The sequence below is a fragment of the Sapajus apella genome, unplaced genomic scaffold (assembly GCF_009761245.1).
Source record: "Sapajus apella isolate SASKATOON/1434 unplaced genomic scaffold, GSC_monkey_1.0 scaffold5, whole genome shotgun sequence".
Lineage (NCBI taxonomy): Eukaryota > Metazoa > Chordata > Mammalia > Primates > Cebidae > Sapajus > Sapajus apella.
The window spans coordinates 15,471,955-15,488,932 of record NW_022436945.1 but is presented as its reverse complement, the minus strand read 5'-3'; the positions used below and the strand labels follow the sequence as shown (position 1 = coordinate 15,488,932).

Here is a 16,978-nt window from a genome sequence, read left to right as displayed (position 1 = left end):
GCCTGGCTAATTTTTTTGCATTTTTAGCAGAGACAGGATTTTACCATGTTGGCCATTCTGGTCTCGAACTCCTGACCTCAGGTGACCTGCCCACCTCAGCCTCCCAGAGTGCTGGGATTACAGGCGTGAGCCACCGTGCCCAGCCCCAGCGCTTTACTTCAGCAAGAAACACTTACTAAATTCTTAGTGTGTATCTCTCTCTTAGAAGCTGGAAATATAACAATGACATGGACTCCGAACTCATAATTTCTAAACAGAGGAACATGCAGATAAATTTTTAGCTTGTGTTAATGCGACCTGGCATGTGGAAATATCTATGAAGGCTGGACACGTGTCATGCCTGTAGCTGGAACTCTTCAAGTTAATTGCCTTATTTTCCTGGCAGGAGACAGCTTATAACCACACACATGACTTGAGCCAGGAAGTCAGCTTCAGCTTAATCAATATTTAGAGTGTGATGTCTTGCTAATCGGTGTTGGTTTTGTGCATAGCATAGGTAGCCACGACTCATGGTGAATCAGCTGCCCACTGGGTCTGCTCCAAACCACCGGATGCCAGCTTCCTTCATCCCATAGTTGCCCCATAGCACCTTCTGGAAGGGTTTAGACCATGTTCTGCACAAGCCACATCGGGTGATTTGGAGGCCCTCTTTGGGGCCGACACACCCGCAGTAACTTAAGGAAACACCGCCCCACCCCGAAGCTTCTCCTCTCTTATTCTCCAGCTGTCATTCAAGCTTCTCCTACTTGTCAAACAATCCATCTCAGTCCTTGAAATTTGATCTTTTTGCCTAGCTTAGCTTCCTGTTATCCTCTGACTTAGATCTTTTCTGAAAGAAACAAGAGCAAGATGTCAACACTTTCTACCAGGGAACCTAAGAAAAATACGGAATCAAGCCCCATCAACTACGCACATATGAAATGATGCCGAGTTGGGCTATTCACTCCACGTCTCCTATATGATAATTCCTAACGAAGCATGTCTTCTCTCACCTTTTGTTCTTCAAAACTCTCTCTGGGATAATAACCGGCTGGGCGCTGTGGCCCATGCCTGTAATTCCAGCACTTTGGGAGGCCCTGGAGGCTGAATAGCCTGGCCAACATGGTGAAACCCCATCTCTACTAAAAATACAAAAATTAGCTGGGCGTGGTGGTGCATGCCTGTGATCGCAGCTACCCAGGAGGCTGAGGCAGGAGAATCGCTGGAACCGGGAGGCGGAGGTTGCAGTGAGCCGAGATCACGCATTGCACTCTCGTCTGGGCGATAGAGCGAGACTCCATCTCAAAAACAAAACAAAACAACAAAAAGTAAAGAGAGCAGGCATAATGAATATTAATATGTTTTATTTAATTCAATGTGTCTAAATATTGTCATGTTAACATACAATTTATGTAAAAATTATTAATGAGCTATTTATTTTACAGCCATTTTTTTTATATGAAGGCTTTGAAATTTAATGTATATTTTACACGTAGCACACATCTCAAATTGGACCAGCCACGTTACAAGTGCTTAATATGACTCGTGACTACCATGCTGGATAACATATGTCTAGCACCTGTACACCTTGGGGTAACTTTTACTGCACCTGAGACTTTGAAACAGGTGAAAATGAAATAATCTTCATATGAGTATATGGAAATACTTTTTTAAAACAGAATTTGAAGGGAAGGCTCTGTGGAGAGTACACAGTGAAGTGTATATATGCCTTCTTTTTTTTATTTTTAATTTTTTGGGGACAGGGCCTTACTCTGTTGCCCAGGCTGGAGGGCATCGGCACTACCATAGCTCACTTTAACCATGAATTTTGGGGCTCAGGTGATCCTCCTGCCTTGGCCTCCCAAAGCACTGGGATTACCAGCGTGAGCCACAGCACCAGCTTGCATATACCTCCATTCTCTGCAAGGTTATAAGCGTGGACAATCAGACCAAACTGAAACCATGCTCAAGGCGCTGCACTAATTAATGAAGAAAAGTGGACTGGTGCATTTTTAGCAGTAAGATGTAAAATAATGAACATGATTATTAGGAACTGCACTTTTCTAGTAAAATCAAATGGTCATTCCCCCAGCATTCTGTTTAAAAGAGGTTTTCACTGGAGATGCTAGCATCAGCATTAAAAATCTGACATTCCTCCATCCCCACTCAAAAAAAAAAAAAAAAAAATCTAAGTGGGAGAGCTGAGCCTGGGTGAATTTTTAAGGTATACATGGAAGGAATGAGAAAGAGGTTTTAAGTCATCCTTTGAGAAAGAACACAATGTGATATTTAATACACCTCTGTGTGTCCTGGGCACTGGGCTGCCTTTGTCTCACAAAAGAAGCAAATGTCGTATTTGACATTTGACTTATTTGTGGGATTTAGTGAGGGAAGCATTCAGGGCATTGCTTTGGAATAAGGCACGTTGGCCACTCATTGGCCAGTTCAGCTTGTTCGGCTTCCACCAGCACCAGCAATCCCTGGCCTCGAGTGAAACTCTGATGGGGCTTAGCACTGTGATTTGCATCTTGAGAATGGGGGCGACATCTTGGCACATCTGGCTGAATGAATAAATCAGCGCTCATGGACAAATGCTGGGTGTGTCCCTATTCACATGGAAGCAGAATTTAGCCTAGAGTTTCCAGGCGGCCATAAAGTGGTGACCATTAGTCACTATTGATATCATTTGCTATGGCATGGGGAAGGTGGGAGTGGGTGGGTGGCTAGAAAAGGAATCAGGTTTCTGGGCTTGCCTCTGCTAACCTGCCAGCTGGGTGGTGTTGGAGAATGTCACCTCTTGATTGTCATTTTCTCGTCTGCAGAATATGAAGAGAGTAGACTGGCTTGTCACTGGTCTCATCCATTGCAACCTTCTCTGCTTCTAATTAGGAGATGATTTTTATATGTGTCTCCTCCCTGTAATCTGGTAGTATAAATGAGAACATAAAACAATTAAACTTTTCTGGGGGGCGGGGCGGACAGTTTATGCTGTACCCCCTTTTTTGCATAGCTCTTCCCACACGTTTCCCATGACTGGTCAGAAGGAATTGCAGCCCTTCTCCTGTTCTCTCTGCCGTTTGCAGAAGCCACAGTTTCCACGTTGACTTTTCAGGACAGCTGCTTTCTCGTCACCTACTTAAAAAAAAAATTTATGTGGTACAAAATTCAAAAGTTAGGGAAGGATATCCAATGCATCTCTCTTATTCTGTCTCCTCTGTAGTCAAGTGAATATGCACGTGTACATGTATACGTGTGGGGTGTGTGTGTGTGTGTGTGTGTGTGTGTGTGTGTATTTAACCCAAATTGTATTTCTGAATCTGTTTTTAAAAAGCAAGCAAAAATGAGAAGTGACTGCCATTGGGTACTGGGTTTCATTTTGGGCTGATGAAATGTTTGAAGATTGATTGTGGTGATGATTGATTGTTGACTGACTCTGTAAGTCTACTAGGAAACATTGCAACGTACACTTTCAGTGTGTGACTTTTGTGGTGTGAATTACATTCCAACAAACCTGGAATTTCAAAACCTGGGCCAGATGTGGTGGCTCACGCCTCTAATCCCAGCACTTTAGGAGGCTGAGGCGGGCAGATCACAAGGTCAGAAATTTGAGACCAGCCTGGCCAACATGGTAAAACCCTGTCTCTACTAAAAATACAAAAATCAACCGCGTGTGGTGGCAGGTGCCTGTAATCCCAGCTACTTGGGAGGCTGAAGCCAGAGAATCACTTGAACCTGGGTGGTGGAAGTTGCAGTGATCCAAGATCATGCCACTGCACTCCAGCCTGGGTGACAGAGCAAGACTCCATCTCAAAAAAACAAAAAACAAAACAAAAAAAAACTCTGAAAAATCAAAAAAACAAAAACCAGACACAAAACCCTTTGAGATCATTCCATTATATGTACGTGAAGAGCCTCCTTTTCATAGCTGTATAGTACTCCACGAGTGGATATACTATTTCTATTTAACTAGCTCCCTCTTGATGGGCATGTATGCTCCCCATCTCCTGCAATTACAAACTGTGCTGGAGTGAAAATCTATAAAACATCATTTTGCACAACTTTGAGTATATTTATAGGATAAACTCCTAAAAGCAAAATTATTGGGCCAGAGGGTAAGTGCATTTATACTTTTGGTAGATATTACTTGATTGCCTTCATGGAGATTAAAGATTATTGCCACCAGCAATACGAAGAGGGCATGCTTCCTACACTCTGGTCAGTACAATGTGTTACCTGACTTTCTGATCTTTGCACATCTAGTAAGTTAAAAATGGCATCTGAGTGCAGTTTCAGCTTGCATTTATCTTACTATGAATGAGCATTTACTTATTGATTAACCATGTTGTTTGCTCATCTTTGTATGCATTGTTAGCCTGGTTTCTAATTGACGTTGACTATCAGTTGCTTTAAAAGGGAGACACCACCCCTTGTTCCTTTGTTGATTCTTTACTGTCAGTAGAATAAAAGTTCACATTCCTTGGGGCTGGGACTCAATGCTCTCCAGGGCCAAACCCTACCTTTCTTTTCCACCTCATGTCCGTGTGTCCACATAGCTGCTTTCTATTCCCTACGTCACCTGCGTTCCCCTGCCTCTTGCCCAGCTTATGCTCTTCACACCACTTGCAGTGCCTTTCCCTTGCCTCTCCACCTGAAGAACTTCTCTTCATCCCTCAAAGCCCAACTGAGATACCATTTCTTCCATAAAGCCTATCCCAGATCCCCCAGTTAGAATTATTCCCTCCAAGTGCTACGCACCCCTGGGCTTGTTCACAGTTTGGTTCGAACACTGACCACGCTTCTCCTGTATTGTCATTATTTATAAACATGATTCCCTGATACCGAATTTTAAGTCTTGTCCATCTTTCCCTCTCCCACAGCTCTAAGCAAAAATTGAAAAAAGGAGTCCTTATTTCTCTCCTGGGAGGAGACCAAAGTGCCTTTTTTCTTTTAAATTGTGGTATAAACATGCATAAATTAAAATGTAGCATTTGAATGATTTTTAAGCGTACAGTTCAGTCGTGTTAAGGACATTCACGCTGTTGTGCAATCATCACCACTTTCCGTCTTCACACTGTTTCATCGTCCCAAGCTCAAACTCTGGACCCATCAAACACTAACTCCTCAATTCCCTCTCCCCTTAGGCCCTGGTCACCTCTATTCTGCCACCTGTCTCTGTGAGTTTGACTACTCTAGGTATTTCATGTAGGTGGATGATATAATATCTGTTCTTTTGTGTCTAACTTGTTTTACTTAACATCATGTCGTCAAAGTTCATCCGTTTTTACAGCATATATTAGAATTTCATTACCTTTTAGGGCTGAATGATATTCCATCCCCTGTGTATACCACATTTTTTCTATCCTTTCATTCATGGATGGATTCTTGGGTTGCCTTTGGCTAGTGTGGGTAATGCCATTATGAGCATGGTGTACAGATACCTCTTCAAGTCCTTGCTTTAAATTTTTTTGGGTGTATATCAAGAAGTGGAATTGCTGGATCTAATCATATCATAATTCTCTCTTTTTTTTTTTCTGAGATGGATTCTTCCTCTATCACCTAGGCTGGAGTGCGGTGACACAGTCTTGGCTCACTGTAACCTCCACCTCCCAGGTTCAAGAGATTCTCCTGCCTCAGCCTCCCAAGTAGCTGGGATTAAAAGCACCTGCCACCATGCCTGGCTAATTTTTGTATTTTTTTTTTTTAGTAGAGATGGGGTTTCAGTAGAGATGGGGTAGAGATTTTCAGTAGAGATTTTTAGTAGAAATGGGGTTTCACCATGTCGACCAGTCTAGCCTCGAACTCCTGACCTCAGGTGATCCACCCACCTTGGGCTCCTAAAGTGCTGGGATTACAGGCATGAGCCACCACGCCTGGCCTGATCATATGATAACTCTATGTTTAATTTATTTGAGGAACTGCCATACTGTTTTCCATAGCAGCTGCACCATTTTACATTCTCACTAAGAGTGCATAAGGGTTCCAATTTCTCTGCATCTTCACTAACACTTGTTACTTTCTGTTGTTGTTGTTTTTTATAATAGCCACCTTCATGGATATGCAGTGGGCCAAACTGACCTTTTTCTATTGTGTTTTCGATACCTGAATCAAGTCATATTTAGGAGAGCTCTTAGCATTCATATATCAGCACCTCATGCTCAAAATCTTGCCTTGATTTCATGACCAGATAAATAAACATTTCACTAAGATCTTTCCTGATGCATGTAGCATCATTTATGGTGAAAGAATCAGACAACACAGCCCATCGTCTGAGCTTGCTTGTGTGTGACTGGGAGCAATAGAAGCCTCTTGCTTGTCCATATATCGTGCAGGCTTGCCCTGGCTTCAAACTTACAGGAGAGGAAGGCGCCAGGTTGGCATCTCTGTTGTGTTTCCTCGAGGGTGCACTTTGCACTTTTCTGCCACCCTTTGACTTGGTGGTTTCAGGTAGTGTCACCCACCATTTGAAGTCAGGACAATGGTTTGAAAATGTCTGAAACAGGGTTGTCTCTGTTTCATTCGAAGGCAGATTGCATTGCCACTGGATTTGTGAACCAGCTTCTGCATTTGAAAACCAACTCTGGAATTATTGCCACATAGATTTGACAGTCACATTCTGATCAGCAGATGTTCTGGATCTGGGGAAGGGGTTTAATGTGGCCTAATTTTCCTTTGTATTTGCGTGCTGGTTTTTCCCCAGTCCTTTAGTAGGTTTTGACACCTTTTATCTCCCACATTCATTCATTGTTTTATGTAGATTGACATTTTTTTATCCCAGGAAAATAATGATTCACATATCTGCTATGAAGAGGATTTATGAACTTTCTGTATTTCTTACTTTCTTTTTCTTTTTTTCAGAATGTTGTACCGTCTTTGGGGAGGCAGACTTCCCTGACGACATCAGTGATACCTAAAGCTGAGCAGAGCGTGGCTTACAAAGACTTTATTTATTTTACCGTCTTTGAAGGAAATGTTCGCAACGTTTCCGAAGTCTCGGTTGAGTATTTATGCTCTCAGCCTTGTGTCGTCAATTTGGAAGCAGTTGTTTCATCTGAGTTCAGAAGTAGCATTCCCGTGTACAAAAAAAGGTGGAAGAATGAGAAACATCTTCACACCAGCAGGACACAAATAGTACACGTGAAATTTCCCAGCATTATGGTTTACAGAGATGATTATTTCATCAGGCACTCCATCTCTGTATCTGCAGTGATAGTACGCGCCTGGATTACTCACAAACACAGTGGCGGAGACTGGAATGCTAAATGGGAGGAACACGTGCTCCACGCAGTAGCAAAGAACTACACCCTGCTGCAGACCAGCCCGCCTTTTGAACGCCCTTTCAAAGATCATCAAGTGTGCCTTGAGTGGAACACGGGTTATATTTGGAACCTTCAGGCAAACAGGATTCCACAGTGTCCTCTGGAAAATGGTAGGTCATCTGTCTTGCTAGGAACCTCATTCTCATTTTTTTCAGCTAGCCTGTATCGTGGCCAAATGGCAGGAGAAAATTCTTCTGTTGGCGATGGGGGATACAGGAAAAATGGAGGGAGGCATTGAGTCCGTAACTTTGGATTTGGAAGACAAAAGGAGAAAAATTAAAAGGGGAAAAGCGGAGAAAGATGAGGAGACAGCAGGACCAAAGATGAAAGAGAGAGCAGAACAGAGGAGCCGAGGAAGGTAGACTTTGAGAGGGTAGATCTGCTTTCAGTGGGAAGGGAGTATTCATGCCACCGAAACAAGCTTTGGGAAATTCTTCCCCCTCCCCTCCCCGCAAACTCGCTAAAATTTCCTTTCTTTTTTTGAGACTGAGTTTTGCTCCGTCACCCAGGCTGGAGTGCAGTGGCGTGATCTCGGCTCACTGCAACCTCCACCTCCCGGGTTCAAGTGATTCACCTGCCTCAGCCTCCTTAGTTGAGATTACAGGCAACCGCCACCACACCCCGCTAATTTTTGTATTTTTAGTAGAGACGGGGTGGGTTTCACCATGTTGGCCAGGCTGCTCTCAAACTCCTAACCTCAGGTGATCGGCCCACATCAACCTCCCAAAGCACTGGGATTATAGGCGTGAACCACTGCGCCCGTCCTCTATTATTTTTAAGGACGATGTTTTATCCTGGAGGAGATGAGAACCTAAAGGAACCCTTCTGACAGAAACGGACACTGTATCACAGAATGGTTACCTCTGGCTGGGCTAGACTCCTGGCCTGCCACTTTTGCCTCAGTTTTCCTATCTGTAAAATGGGGATAATAAACAGTTCATTCAGAGCAGTCCTGTGAGGACTAAATGAGATGTGATTGCTTACACATCATCAGCACTCAGTGAGAAGCTGTGATGATGGTAGAGTCCACACTCTCCGTTTTATCCTAAATGCCACATGGTCACAGCCTCAGCAGGACCAATCCTGGAGGCTCCCAGGCCCTTCTGCAGCCTCCCTTAAGCTCTGGGGCTGGAGATCTCAGCCCATGCAGAGAGGCGGTTCTCTCCATTGGTGCAAGGAGTGCCGTGTTCTGTGGACACCAAGTGCCTGCCAGCTCTTCTTCTGCCCCCTCCATGGGGAGCCCTCCCGCGCATGCTCCCAGGCAGCTGTTTCCTCAACTGTGGCCTGAAGACCACCTGAGACAGAATCACAAATGCTTGTTGCAAATGCAAATTCCTAGGCCCCATCTTTCATCTACTTAGGATCTGTGGGGGTGGGAGAAGGCCTGGAATCGGCATTTTAAACACATTCCCCATGACTCTCATGTACCCTAAAACCTGAGAACCTGTGTGCCAGGGACAGAGCTGGTTGGACTTAGGATTGGTAAGGTTCCTGTGACTGGACCCCAGCCAGTCTTGGCAGGCAGAGGAAATCCACCGGCTTGTGGCAACAGACCCTTCCATGGCCTGGGAAGGATTTGGGACAAGGTGACTTAAGGACATGCGCTCTAAGTTTTTCCTTTAGTCATCAACTTGTCATCTCTGGGATGTGATTTCTGTCGGGCTATCTTTGGGGAAATAATGGCTATGGCCATTTCTTGGTACTGCCCCAGGATAGCGCTGCATGTAAGGAAAGCTGAAAGGACCTGCGTCACTATGCATGATAGCTTGTCAGAGGCCACGTACCCTAGAACTGGCACATTTGACATTTTTCAAAACTTTCTTTTTTTTTTTTTTGAGACAGGGTTTCACTCTGTCATCCAGGCCGGATCGATCATAACTCATTGCATGGCACGATCATAACTCATTGTAACCTCAACATCCTGGGCACAAGCCATCCTCCCACCTCAGCCTCCCAAGTAGCTATGAGCATAGGCATGCACCACCACACCCAACTTACTTTTTTATTTTTCCGTAGGGATGGGGTCTCCCTATATGGCCCAAGCTGGTCTTGAACTCCTAATCTCAAGCAATCCTCCCACCTTGGCCTTCCAAAATGCTGGATTAAAGCTATTTTGAAATTATTATAGATTCACAGAAAGTTGCAAAATGTACAGAGTCCCTGTGTATCCACACCCCAGCTTCCTCGTTTTCTATAACTACAGTGCAAAGTAAAACCGGGGAAGTAATGCTGATCTAATACTGTTCAAATTGGACTTCAGACCTTATTCAGATTTTACCAGTCTTTACAGGGACTCCTGTGTTTGTGTAGCGCTATATAATTTTAATCTATGTCTTAATAGCCCTGTCTGCCTGGCTTATTCTGTATTTGTGCGGCGCGTTAAATGAAAAGATACCTGGAAGATGAAAGCAAATTCCCTTTCTGTGGTGTGCACATGGCAGGGAGGGTAGGATGGGTGGTTAAATGTCTGAAAGCAGCCAAGTCAATCATTTTGATGATCAGTGCGCCTCCCTCTTCCAGGCAGAGCCCCATGCTAGCCTCTGTCTGGAATACCTTCCACAGGGCTACCTAATTTGTTAATGGGAAGAGAGCATGGGGCGCACACAGCCACAGTTTGCTCTACCTCCGACTTTGTCAGAGATTAATGATTCCATTTCATATTTGACAAATCATGTATTTCTCATTGAAGAATGACTGAATTGCAAGGTGGAAGTTTCCAAATGAAATCATTTAACGAACTGGCTCAGTTCTTAGGGCGCCTGGACATGCCCTTAAAATGTGAAACGTCTTTTCCTTCTTTTGTTGTTTCTTCTCATATTCACAAGGCTTAGGAATGGCACAGTGGGATTTTTCTCCCCACCTGCTTCAGAGCATTACTTTAGGAGGAAGAATTAAACCATAACGCAGAGAAAATCCTTCCCCAAGAGCTAAAGTCACTGAAAATGGTGGGGAGCTTCATGCACCCTCAAAATAAGCTCTGATCACAAGGCTGTGATTTGTTTACTGAAAAAGGAGCGCACATTCTTCCTTCTCCAAAAGCCAGATCACAAGAGCACCTGCAGCAGCCCGTGGAAAACATCCATGACCTCTGTTCCGGATCTGGGCTGTAAGGATGGAAGAGGGCCAGGCCTCTGGTTTGTTCTTAGCAGGGGCTTCTTGATGAACAAGAGTCAAGTCAGAACAAGATGGCATTAGCGAGGCTCCGAGCTGAGCCGCGGGGGGCTTGTCACGTCTGGCCCCAGTCTCAGCCAGCACTGACGTGGGGTTTCAGGGAAGGTTTTCTGTGTCAAGTGCCTGGTGTCCAGCAATGGCCCTGCCTCTGAACTGAAATACTCCCTGACTTGCTTTCATTTTCCTTTTCATGTATAAAGAGTCAAAGTCCCTGTGCCCGGGCATTCTGGAAGTGCGCTTGGAGGGCCTCCACCACCGGCTTAGCCGAGGCTCCCCAGGCGAGGGCCACGTGTGCCCAGACACAGCTCTCAGCAGCTTATCTCCTTTGCCAGGCCAGACCTGGCCAGGCCATGAGTCCAGTTTTTGGTGGAGATGCAGCAGACATTTAACCAGCCCTGCAGGGGAAACCTAACCTGGATGAGAAGTGGGCAGCCATTGAGAACACGTGTGTGCCACGGCTCGGCCACATGCCCCTGGTGCATCTGTTGCTCCTGCATCCTGGGTGTGGGGGGCATATGTAGCCATAGGCAGACAACACCTGTGGATCTACCTAGTGTGGTTTATTTCCTTGAGGGAGGGGACTGGGCGTTTCTGTTGTCCCTCCCAAATCACATGCGTGCCTGACTCATGCTGGAGTCACTGAAAGAAAAAGAATCAGCCACGTAGGCCGGTGACTCAGGCCCCAGACCTGGGGGCCCACCTGGACTTCTCTTCCTGTCATACTCTATTTTGAGAGCCACCTAGTGCTGACTGTATGTGTCACATATTCAGTCCCTTCTGACATGTCTCACCACACGGAGTGCCGGCGTCCTGGTCTAAGCCGCCATCCTCCTGTCTGGACTCCTGGCACTGCCTGCAGGTGGCCTCCCAGTTTTGCCCCTCACCAGCAGCCAGGGCAAGCTGATCACATCACTCCCTGACTAAAGCCTCCACTTGCCCCCATTGCCCACTGATCCCAGTTGAGATCAACCCATGCCCCTTGCTCTGTGGAAATCTGTCTCTGCCCCCTTTCAGCCTCGTGTCCCACCAAGCACTCCCTTCTGGACTGCTTCCAGCCACATGGGCCCGCTTGCTTCTCCTGGGGCATACCGAGTTCATTCTCACTTTGGGACATGTGTGTGACTGCTCCCTCCGCCTAAGACACTCTTCTCCCAGATCACCACATGGCCACTTCCTTACCTCCCCCACCCCTCTGCTCCAATGCCATCTCCTCAAGACGGCACCCCCAACCGCCTTATCTAAGACAGCAGGCCCACCCCCACTGCCCCTGCCTGTCATCGTCCACCTTCATCTTCCATTTCCTGGCCTGATTGCCACTGGACAGTTTCAGTAAATATCTTTAGTTGCCTACGTGCCTATTGCCTGGCTCACACTGGAACACAAGCTCCACGAGGCCAAGGGCCTTGTTTGCCCTGTTCTGATGCTGAGCACAGGCCCCTGCACTCGGTGACTATTTGTTGATTGAATGAATGCTCTTAGCCAAGGAGGAGGGAGAGTTTGTGAACGTCACACACTGATACCCCTGCAAGGCTGTGTTGCCACGTTAGGGAGTGTGTGGGGGTGGGGGTGGGGGTGCGCCTTTCCTAGGGCCACCGCACACGCTCTGCAGCTTCCCAGACTAACGCACTGGGGCTGTGCTGGTTAAGGCTGCAGGCTCCTGTTCAGGGATTGTCCTTTGCAGCCACAGGTAAGCTCAGCTTCCCCTTTGTGATTTAAGTCTTTGATTCCCCATCCCTATGTCTTTGCTAAAGCAGCTTCTTTTCCCTAGAATAGCTCCTGTTCCACCCCAGCTACCCCAGCCCACGAAGCAACACCGCCCCCCACTACCACTTTCCATGTCTGCTTGGCAAAATCATGCCCCCTTTTCTTTTTTTTCTTTTCTTTTCTTTCTTTCTTTCTTTTTCTTTCCTTCCTTCCTTCCTTCCTTCCTTTCTCTTTCTTTCTTTTTTCTTTCTTTCCTTTCTTTCTCTTTCTTTCCTTTCTTCCTTCTTTTTTTCTTTCTTTCTTCTCTTTCTCTTTCTTTCTTTCAGTGGCATGATCTTAGCTCACTGCGACCTCAGCCTCCTGGGTTCAAGCTATTCTCCTGCCTCAGACTCCTGAGCAGCTGGGACTACAGGTACCTGCCACCACACCCGGATAGTTTTTTGTATTTTTAGTAGAGACGGGGTTTCACCGTGTTAGCCAGGATGGTCTTGATTTCCTGACCTTGTGATCTGCCTGCCTTGGCTTCCCTAAGTGCTGGCATTATAGACGTGAGCCACCGTGCCCAGCCAATCATGCCTCTCTTTCAACAGCCAGCTCAAATTTCCAGCACTTCTCCAGCCCCCACCCTGAAGTTTTGTTGAGTTTTTCTTTTGTTTGTTTGTTTTGTTTTTTTAAACTTCCACAACCAGAAATCAACTTCCTAACTGCTGTCCATCCAGAATGCTCTGTTGTACCATTCCTAGGACAGGTATCATGATCCATTCAATTAAACAAAGATTAACTGAGCACCTACTATGTATCAATTTCTTTACTGAGTGTGGAGGCTCAAAGATGAAGACAAAGCCACTCTCTTTAACATGGCTACCAATGGTTACAGTCACTTACAGCTACTGAGTGTTTGCTATGTGCCAGGCACTGTAAAAGTGCTTTACATGGCTTACACGGTTATCTAATTTTTTTTTTTTTTTGAGAGAGGGTGTTGCCCTGTCACCCAGTCTGGAGTGCAGTGGCACAGTCTCAGCTCACTGCAACCTCTGCCTACCGGGTTCATGTAATTCTCTTGTCTCAGCCTCCTGAGTAGCTGGGGCTACAGGCATGTGCCACCAAGCCTGTCTAATTTTTGTATTTTCAGTAGAGACAGTGTTTTACTCTGTTGGCCAGGCTGGTCTCGAACTCCTGGCTTCAAGTGATCCACCGGCATTGGCCTCCCAAAGTGCTGGGATTACAAAGTGCTGGGTGAACCACAGTATCCGACCCGTGGTTATTTAATTTAATTTACCCAATATTCCACTGTGATATTTACTGAGGAGAAAACTGACTTAGAGAGATAGAGTAGCTTGCCTAAGTCTGCATAGCTGGAGTTTGAACCTGGGTAGTTTGGTTTCTAAACCCCACACTTAAGTATTAGGCTATACTAGCAGGTGATGTCATGAAACCATTTATTTTAAGTCATTCATTCATTTATAAAGTTCCTGAGCAACCTGTGTGTGTTAAGCAGTTTGTGTGGCTTCTTCACTCAGGAGGTGACATTTTGACAGAGATTTGAAGGATGAATAGAGTTTTCATAGATCGAAAGGAGGGGCCGAGAGCAGTGGCTCACACCTGTAATCCCAGCACATTGGGAGGCCAAGGGAGGCAGATCACTTGAGGCTAAGAGTTAGAGACCAGCCTCGCCAACATGGTGGAATCCCATCTCTACTAAAAATACAAAAAACTAGCCAGGCGTGGTTGCGTGCACCTGCAGTCCCAGCTACCCGGAGACTGAGGCGGGAGAATTGCTCGAATTCAGGAGGCGGGGGCTGCAGTGAGCCAAGATGGCACCACTGCACTTCAGCCTGGGCGACAGAACAAGACTCCATCTCAAAACGAAGAAACAAACAAAAAAAAAGGAATGAAGGGAAGGACATTCAGCATTCAGGCAGAGGGGAAGGCATAAGCAGTGGTAACAGAGGAGAAAATTCCTGATGGGGAAATGTTGACAAGCCTTCGGTCCTTGACAGGAAAGATGGCAACGAGGCTTCATCTCACATGCTAGCTTGTGTTGATTGGGGCTGGCTGCCTAGAGCATGGTGTTGAGTAGGATTCCGAGGTTGAGTCTGCACTCACTGAGAAAGAACGCCATGTCCATCAGTTACTGTCTGCCATGGAGTGAAAATGTGGTCTAGCAGCACACTTGCTGTGGTTTATTTTCCAAGATATAATCTCAGATGTGAGATGGGCAATTCAAGAAATAAGATGAGATGGCCCAGACACGGTGGTTCATGCCTGTAATCCCAACACTTTGGGAGCCTGAGGCCAGTGGATCATGAGGTCAAGAGATCAAGACCATCCTGGCCAACATGGTGAAACCTCGTCTCTACTGAAAATACAAAAATTAGCCAGGCATGGTGGTGCGTGCCTGTAGTCTCAGCTACTTGGGAGGCTGAGGCAGGAGAATCGCTTGAACCTGGGAGGGGGAGATGGCAGTGAGCCGAGATTGTTTGAACATTTATTTGTCTGATCTTACCTCTTAAATAAGAAACTCTGGGGCAACATGGCAGTTTCCTTCTCCACTCTGTTTTCCTTTCACTAAAAATGCATTCTCATCTTCAGATCCAATGGACTGGAAATATGATTTTTTATAACGAAATTTCATTACAACGAAATGATTGAAAGTTAAGTGTCGGAACCAGTCTTGACTTGCCTTTGTGGAAAAAAAAATGGTTTATGCAGCAGGACTATTCAAGTCAACGGCATGATAGTACTTTTAGATTATAAATTATATGTTGGTCATTCAAAAAAAAAAAGACCTAGTTCCTTTTTTTCCAGTTAATCATGGTAGTCTGAATTTTTCAGTAATAACGCTAATTAATGCCTAGCATCTGCATTCTCCTTTATGATTTCAAAACACTTTTTTTCATGCACATTGTCTCATTTAATCCTCATCATAGTTCCATGGGAAAGACAGTGTTATTCTCAACCTTTCTTTACAAAGAGGAAAACCGAGGCTCAGTGAGTTTGTTTAACTGGAGTCCAGACTTCCTGATTCCTTTGACTTTGCTACGCCGCCTCTCTGAAATATGCTAATACAGTCCTAACCCAGGTTCTAAATTAGAAAGAATACTTTTTTTAAAGTTGAATTTTTATCGATGTGAATCATCCTGTTTTCTTCACCCACTGGACTTTGTGTCTTTGAAGCGGATTGGGCAGCCTCGGAGGCCGAGGGTGGGGAGGCCTTGGGGTGTAGCTGGCTCCTTCTATCTGCCTGCCCGGAAGTCCTCAGAGCGTTTGTTGTCTTCTTTCATAGAGGAAAAAGTAATACATGTACACAGTAACGATAAAGAAAAAATTCAAATAGTGTGAAAAGGTTTAGGGGAACGAGTAAGTTTCCACACCCCTCCCCCTCAAATCTTCTGGTCTTTTTCCCAGAAGTAAATTCATTAGCAACAGTTTCTTGTGTCTCCTTCTAGAAATGTTCTCTGCACATGTAAGCGTTAAGTTGTATCCCGTTCTCTTCCTGAACAAATGAGAGGATTCTAGAAACGGCCCTGCACTCATTAACGATACAGTAGATTTTTCTGTACCGGGACATGCCGCCAACCTAGTTCTTCAGCTCCTTAGCGTTGCGTTGCCTGACAGACCATAATTTATTTAACCTATCTTTGTTGATGATCATGCTGTTGCTTTTAACCTCAAGGCTTCCCTGAACATCCTTGTACATGTATCTTTGTGCACACTCATAAGCATGTTTGAAGGATCAGTTACTAGGGGTAGAACTGGTCTTATTCTTAAGACTCCTGTCATTGAATGTTCCACAGACTTCCTTAGTAACCTGCTTCACTGCCTCGTATCCTTTCTGGAGGAAGTTCTGACCTAAATCATATCTGCTAGAAAATCGAGTTTTTATTCTCAGGCTTTGGCTTTAAAGAAAATTAAACACCTGATTGGTCACTGGCTTTTTAATGTCCTGTGTTTGGAAAGCATTATTGAGCTGCCTGCGTTCTGGCTGTATTTCTCCAGGTTGAGAAATCTTTGCTTCCTTCCCCACCGATTCTGCTTATAGACTTGTAGTCATTGTGATTCCTTGCATCAAGACCATCTTCAGCTTCTCCGAGGGTGGGCTGAGGATCTCAGTGGCTTCATTGCTGTGTGTTTGAAGCACATCCGGAGTGGGGTTTTGTTATGTGGAAGCGTTACCTTCTCCAGAACAAGGCATCCATATCCGGGTTCTGATCACTCAGCTGAAACAGAGGCATGGGCTACATAATCTTCTCTAACCCCACCCAACCCAGGATGAGATTTGAAATATTTAACAACCCAGGAGAGGTGGGGGCCGCAGTGAACCTCAGCCTCAGTGCTGAAGCCGGCTCTGGAAGCCACTGCTGGGCCAGGCTCTAACCTGAAAGAGGGGCCGGGGTGGGTGGTGCGGCCTTGGAAGTTTGAAGTAGCATGAACTATCAAACCAAAAAAAGAAACATTTCAGTGTTTTAGCAACCAGTATATCTGCACAGGGGCAGCAGGCCTGCTGAATATCAGCCAAGGTTCTCTCTGGGAGGACTGAGAAGAAAAGCCCAGTGCTTTGCAAGGGGGAGGCCAGGTTTGCAAGGGGGAGGCCAGGTTTGCAATGGGGAGGCCAGGTTTGCAATGGGGGGCTTTTCTGTTTTTGAGTTGGAGTCCTAATCTGTCATCAGGCCGAAGTGCGGTGGTGCCCTCTCTGCTCACTGCAACTTCTGCCTCCTGGGTTCAAGCAATTCTCCTGCCTTAGCCTCCAGAGTAGCAGGGACTGTTACAGGCGTGTGCCACCATGCCCAGCTAACTTTTCTATTTTT

General features: G+C 45.7%; 1 protein-coding gene across 6 annotated transcripts in view; it reads left to right on the top strand.

Moving 5' to 3' along the window:
• Window positions 1-16,978, top strand: part of SEL1L3 (SEL1L family member 3) — a 119,838-nt gene that overhangs the window by 7,392 nt on the left and 95,468 nt on the right. For all 6 annotated transcript variants that reach the window (XM_032273591.1, XM_032273586.1, XM_032273605.1 and 3 more), the window contains exon 2: window positions 6,835-7,405. In XM_032273591.1, coding sequence (XP_032129482.1) covers window positions 6,835-7,405 — 571 coding nt within the window. The remainder of the gene's footprint in view (window positions 1-6,834; window positions 7,406-16,978) is intronic.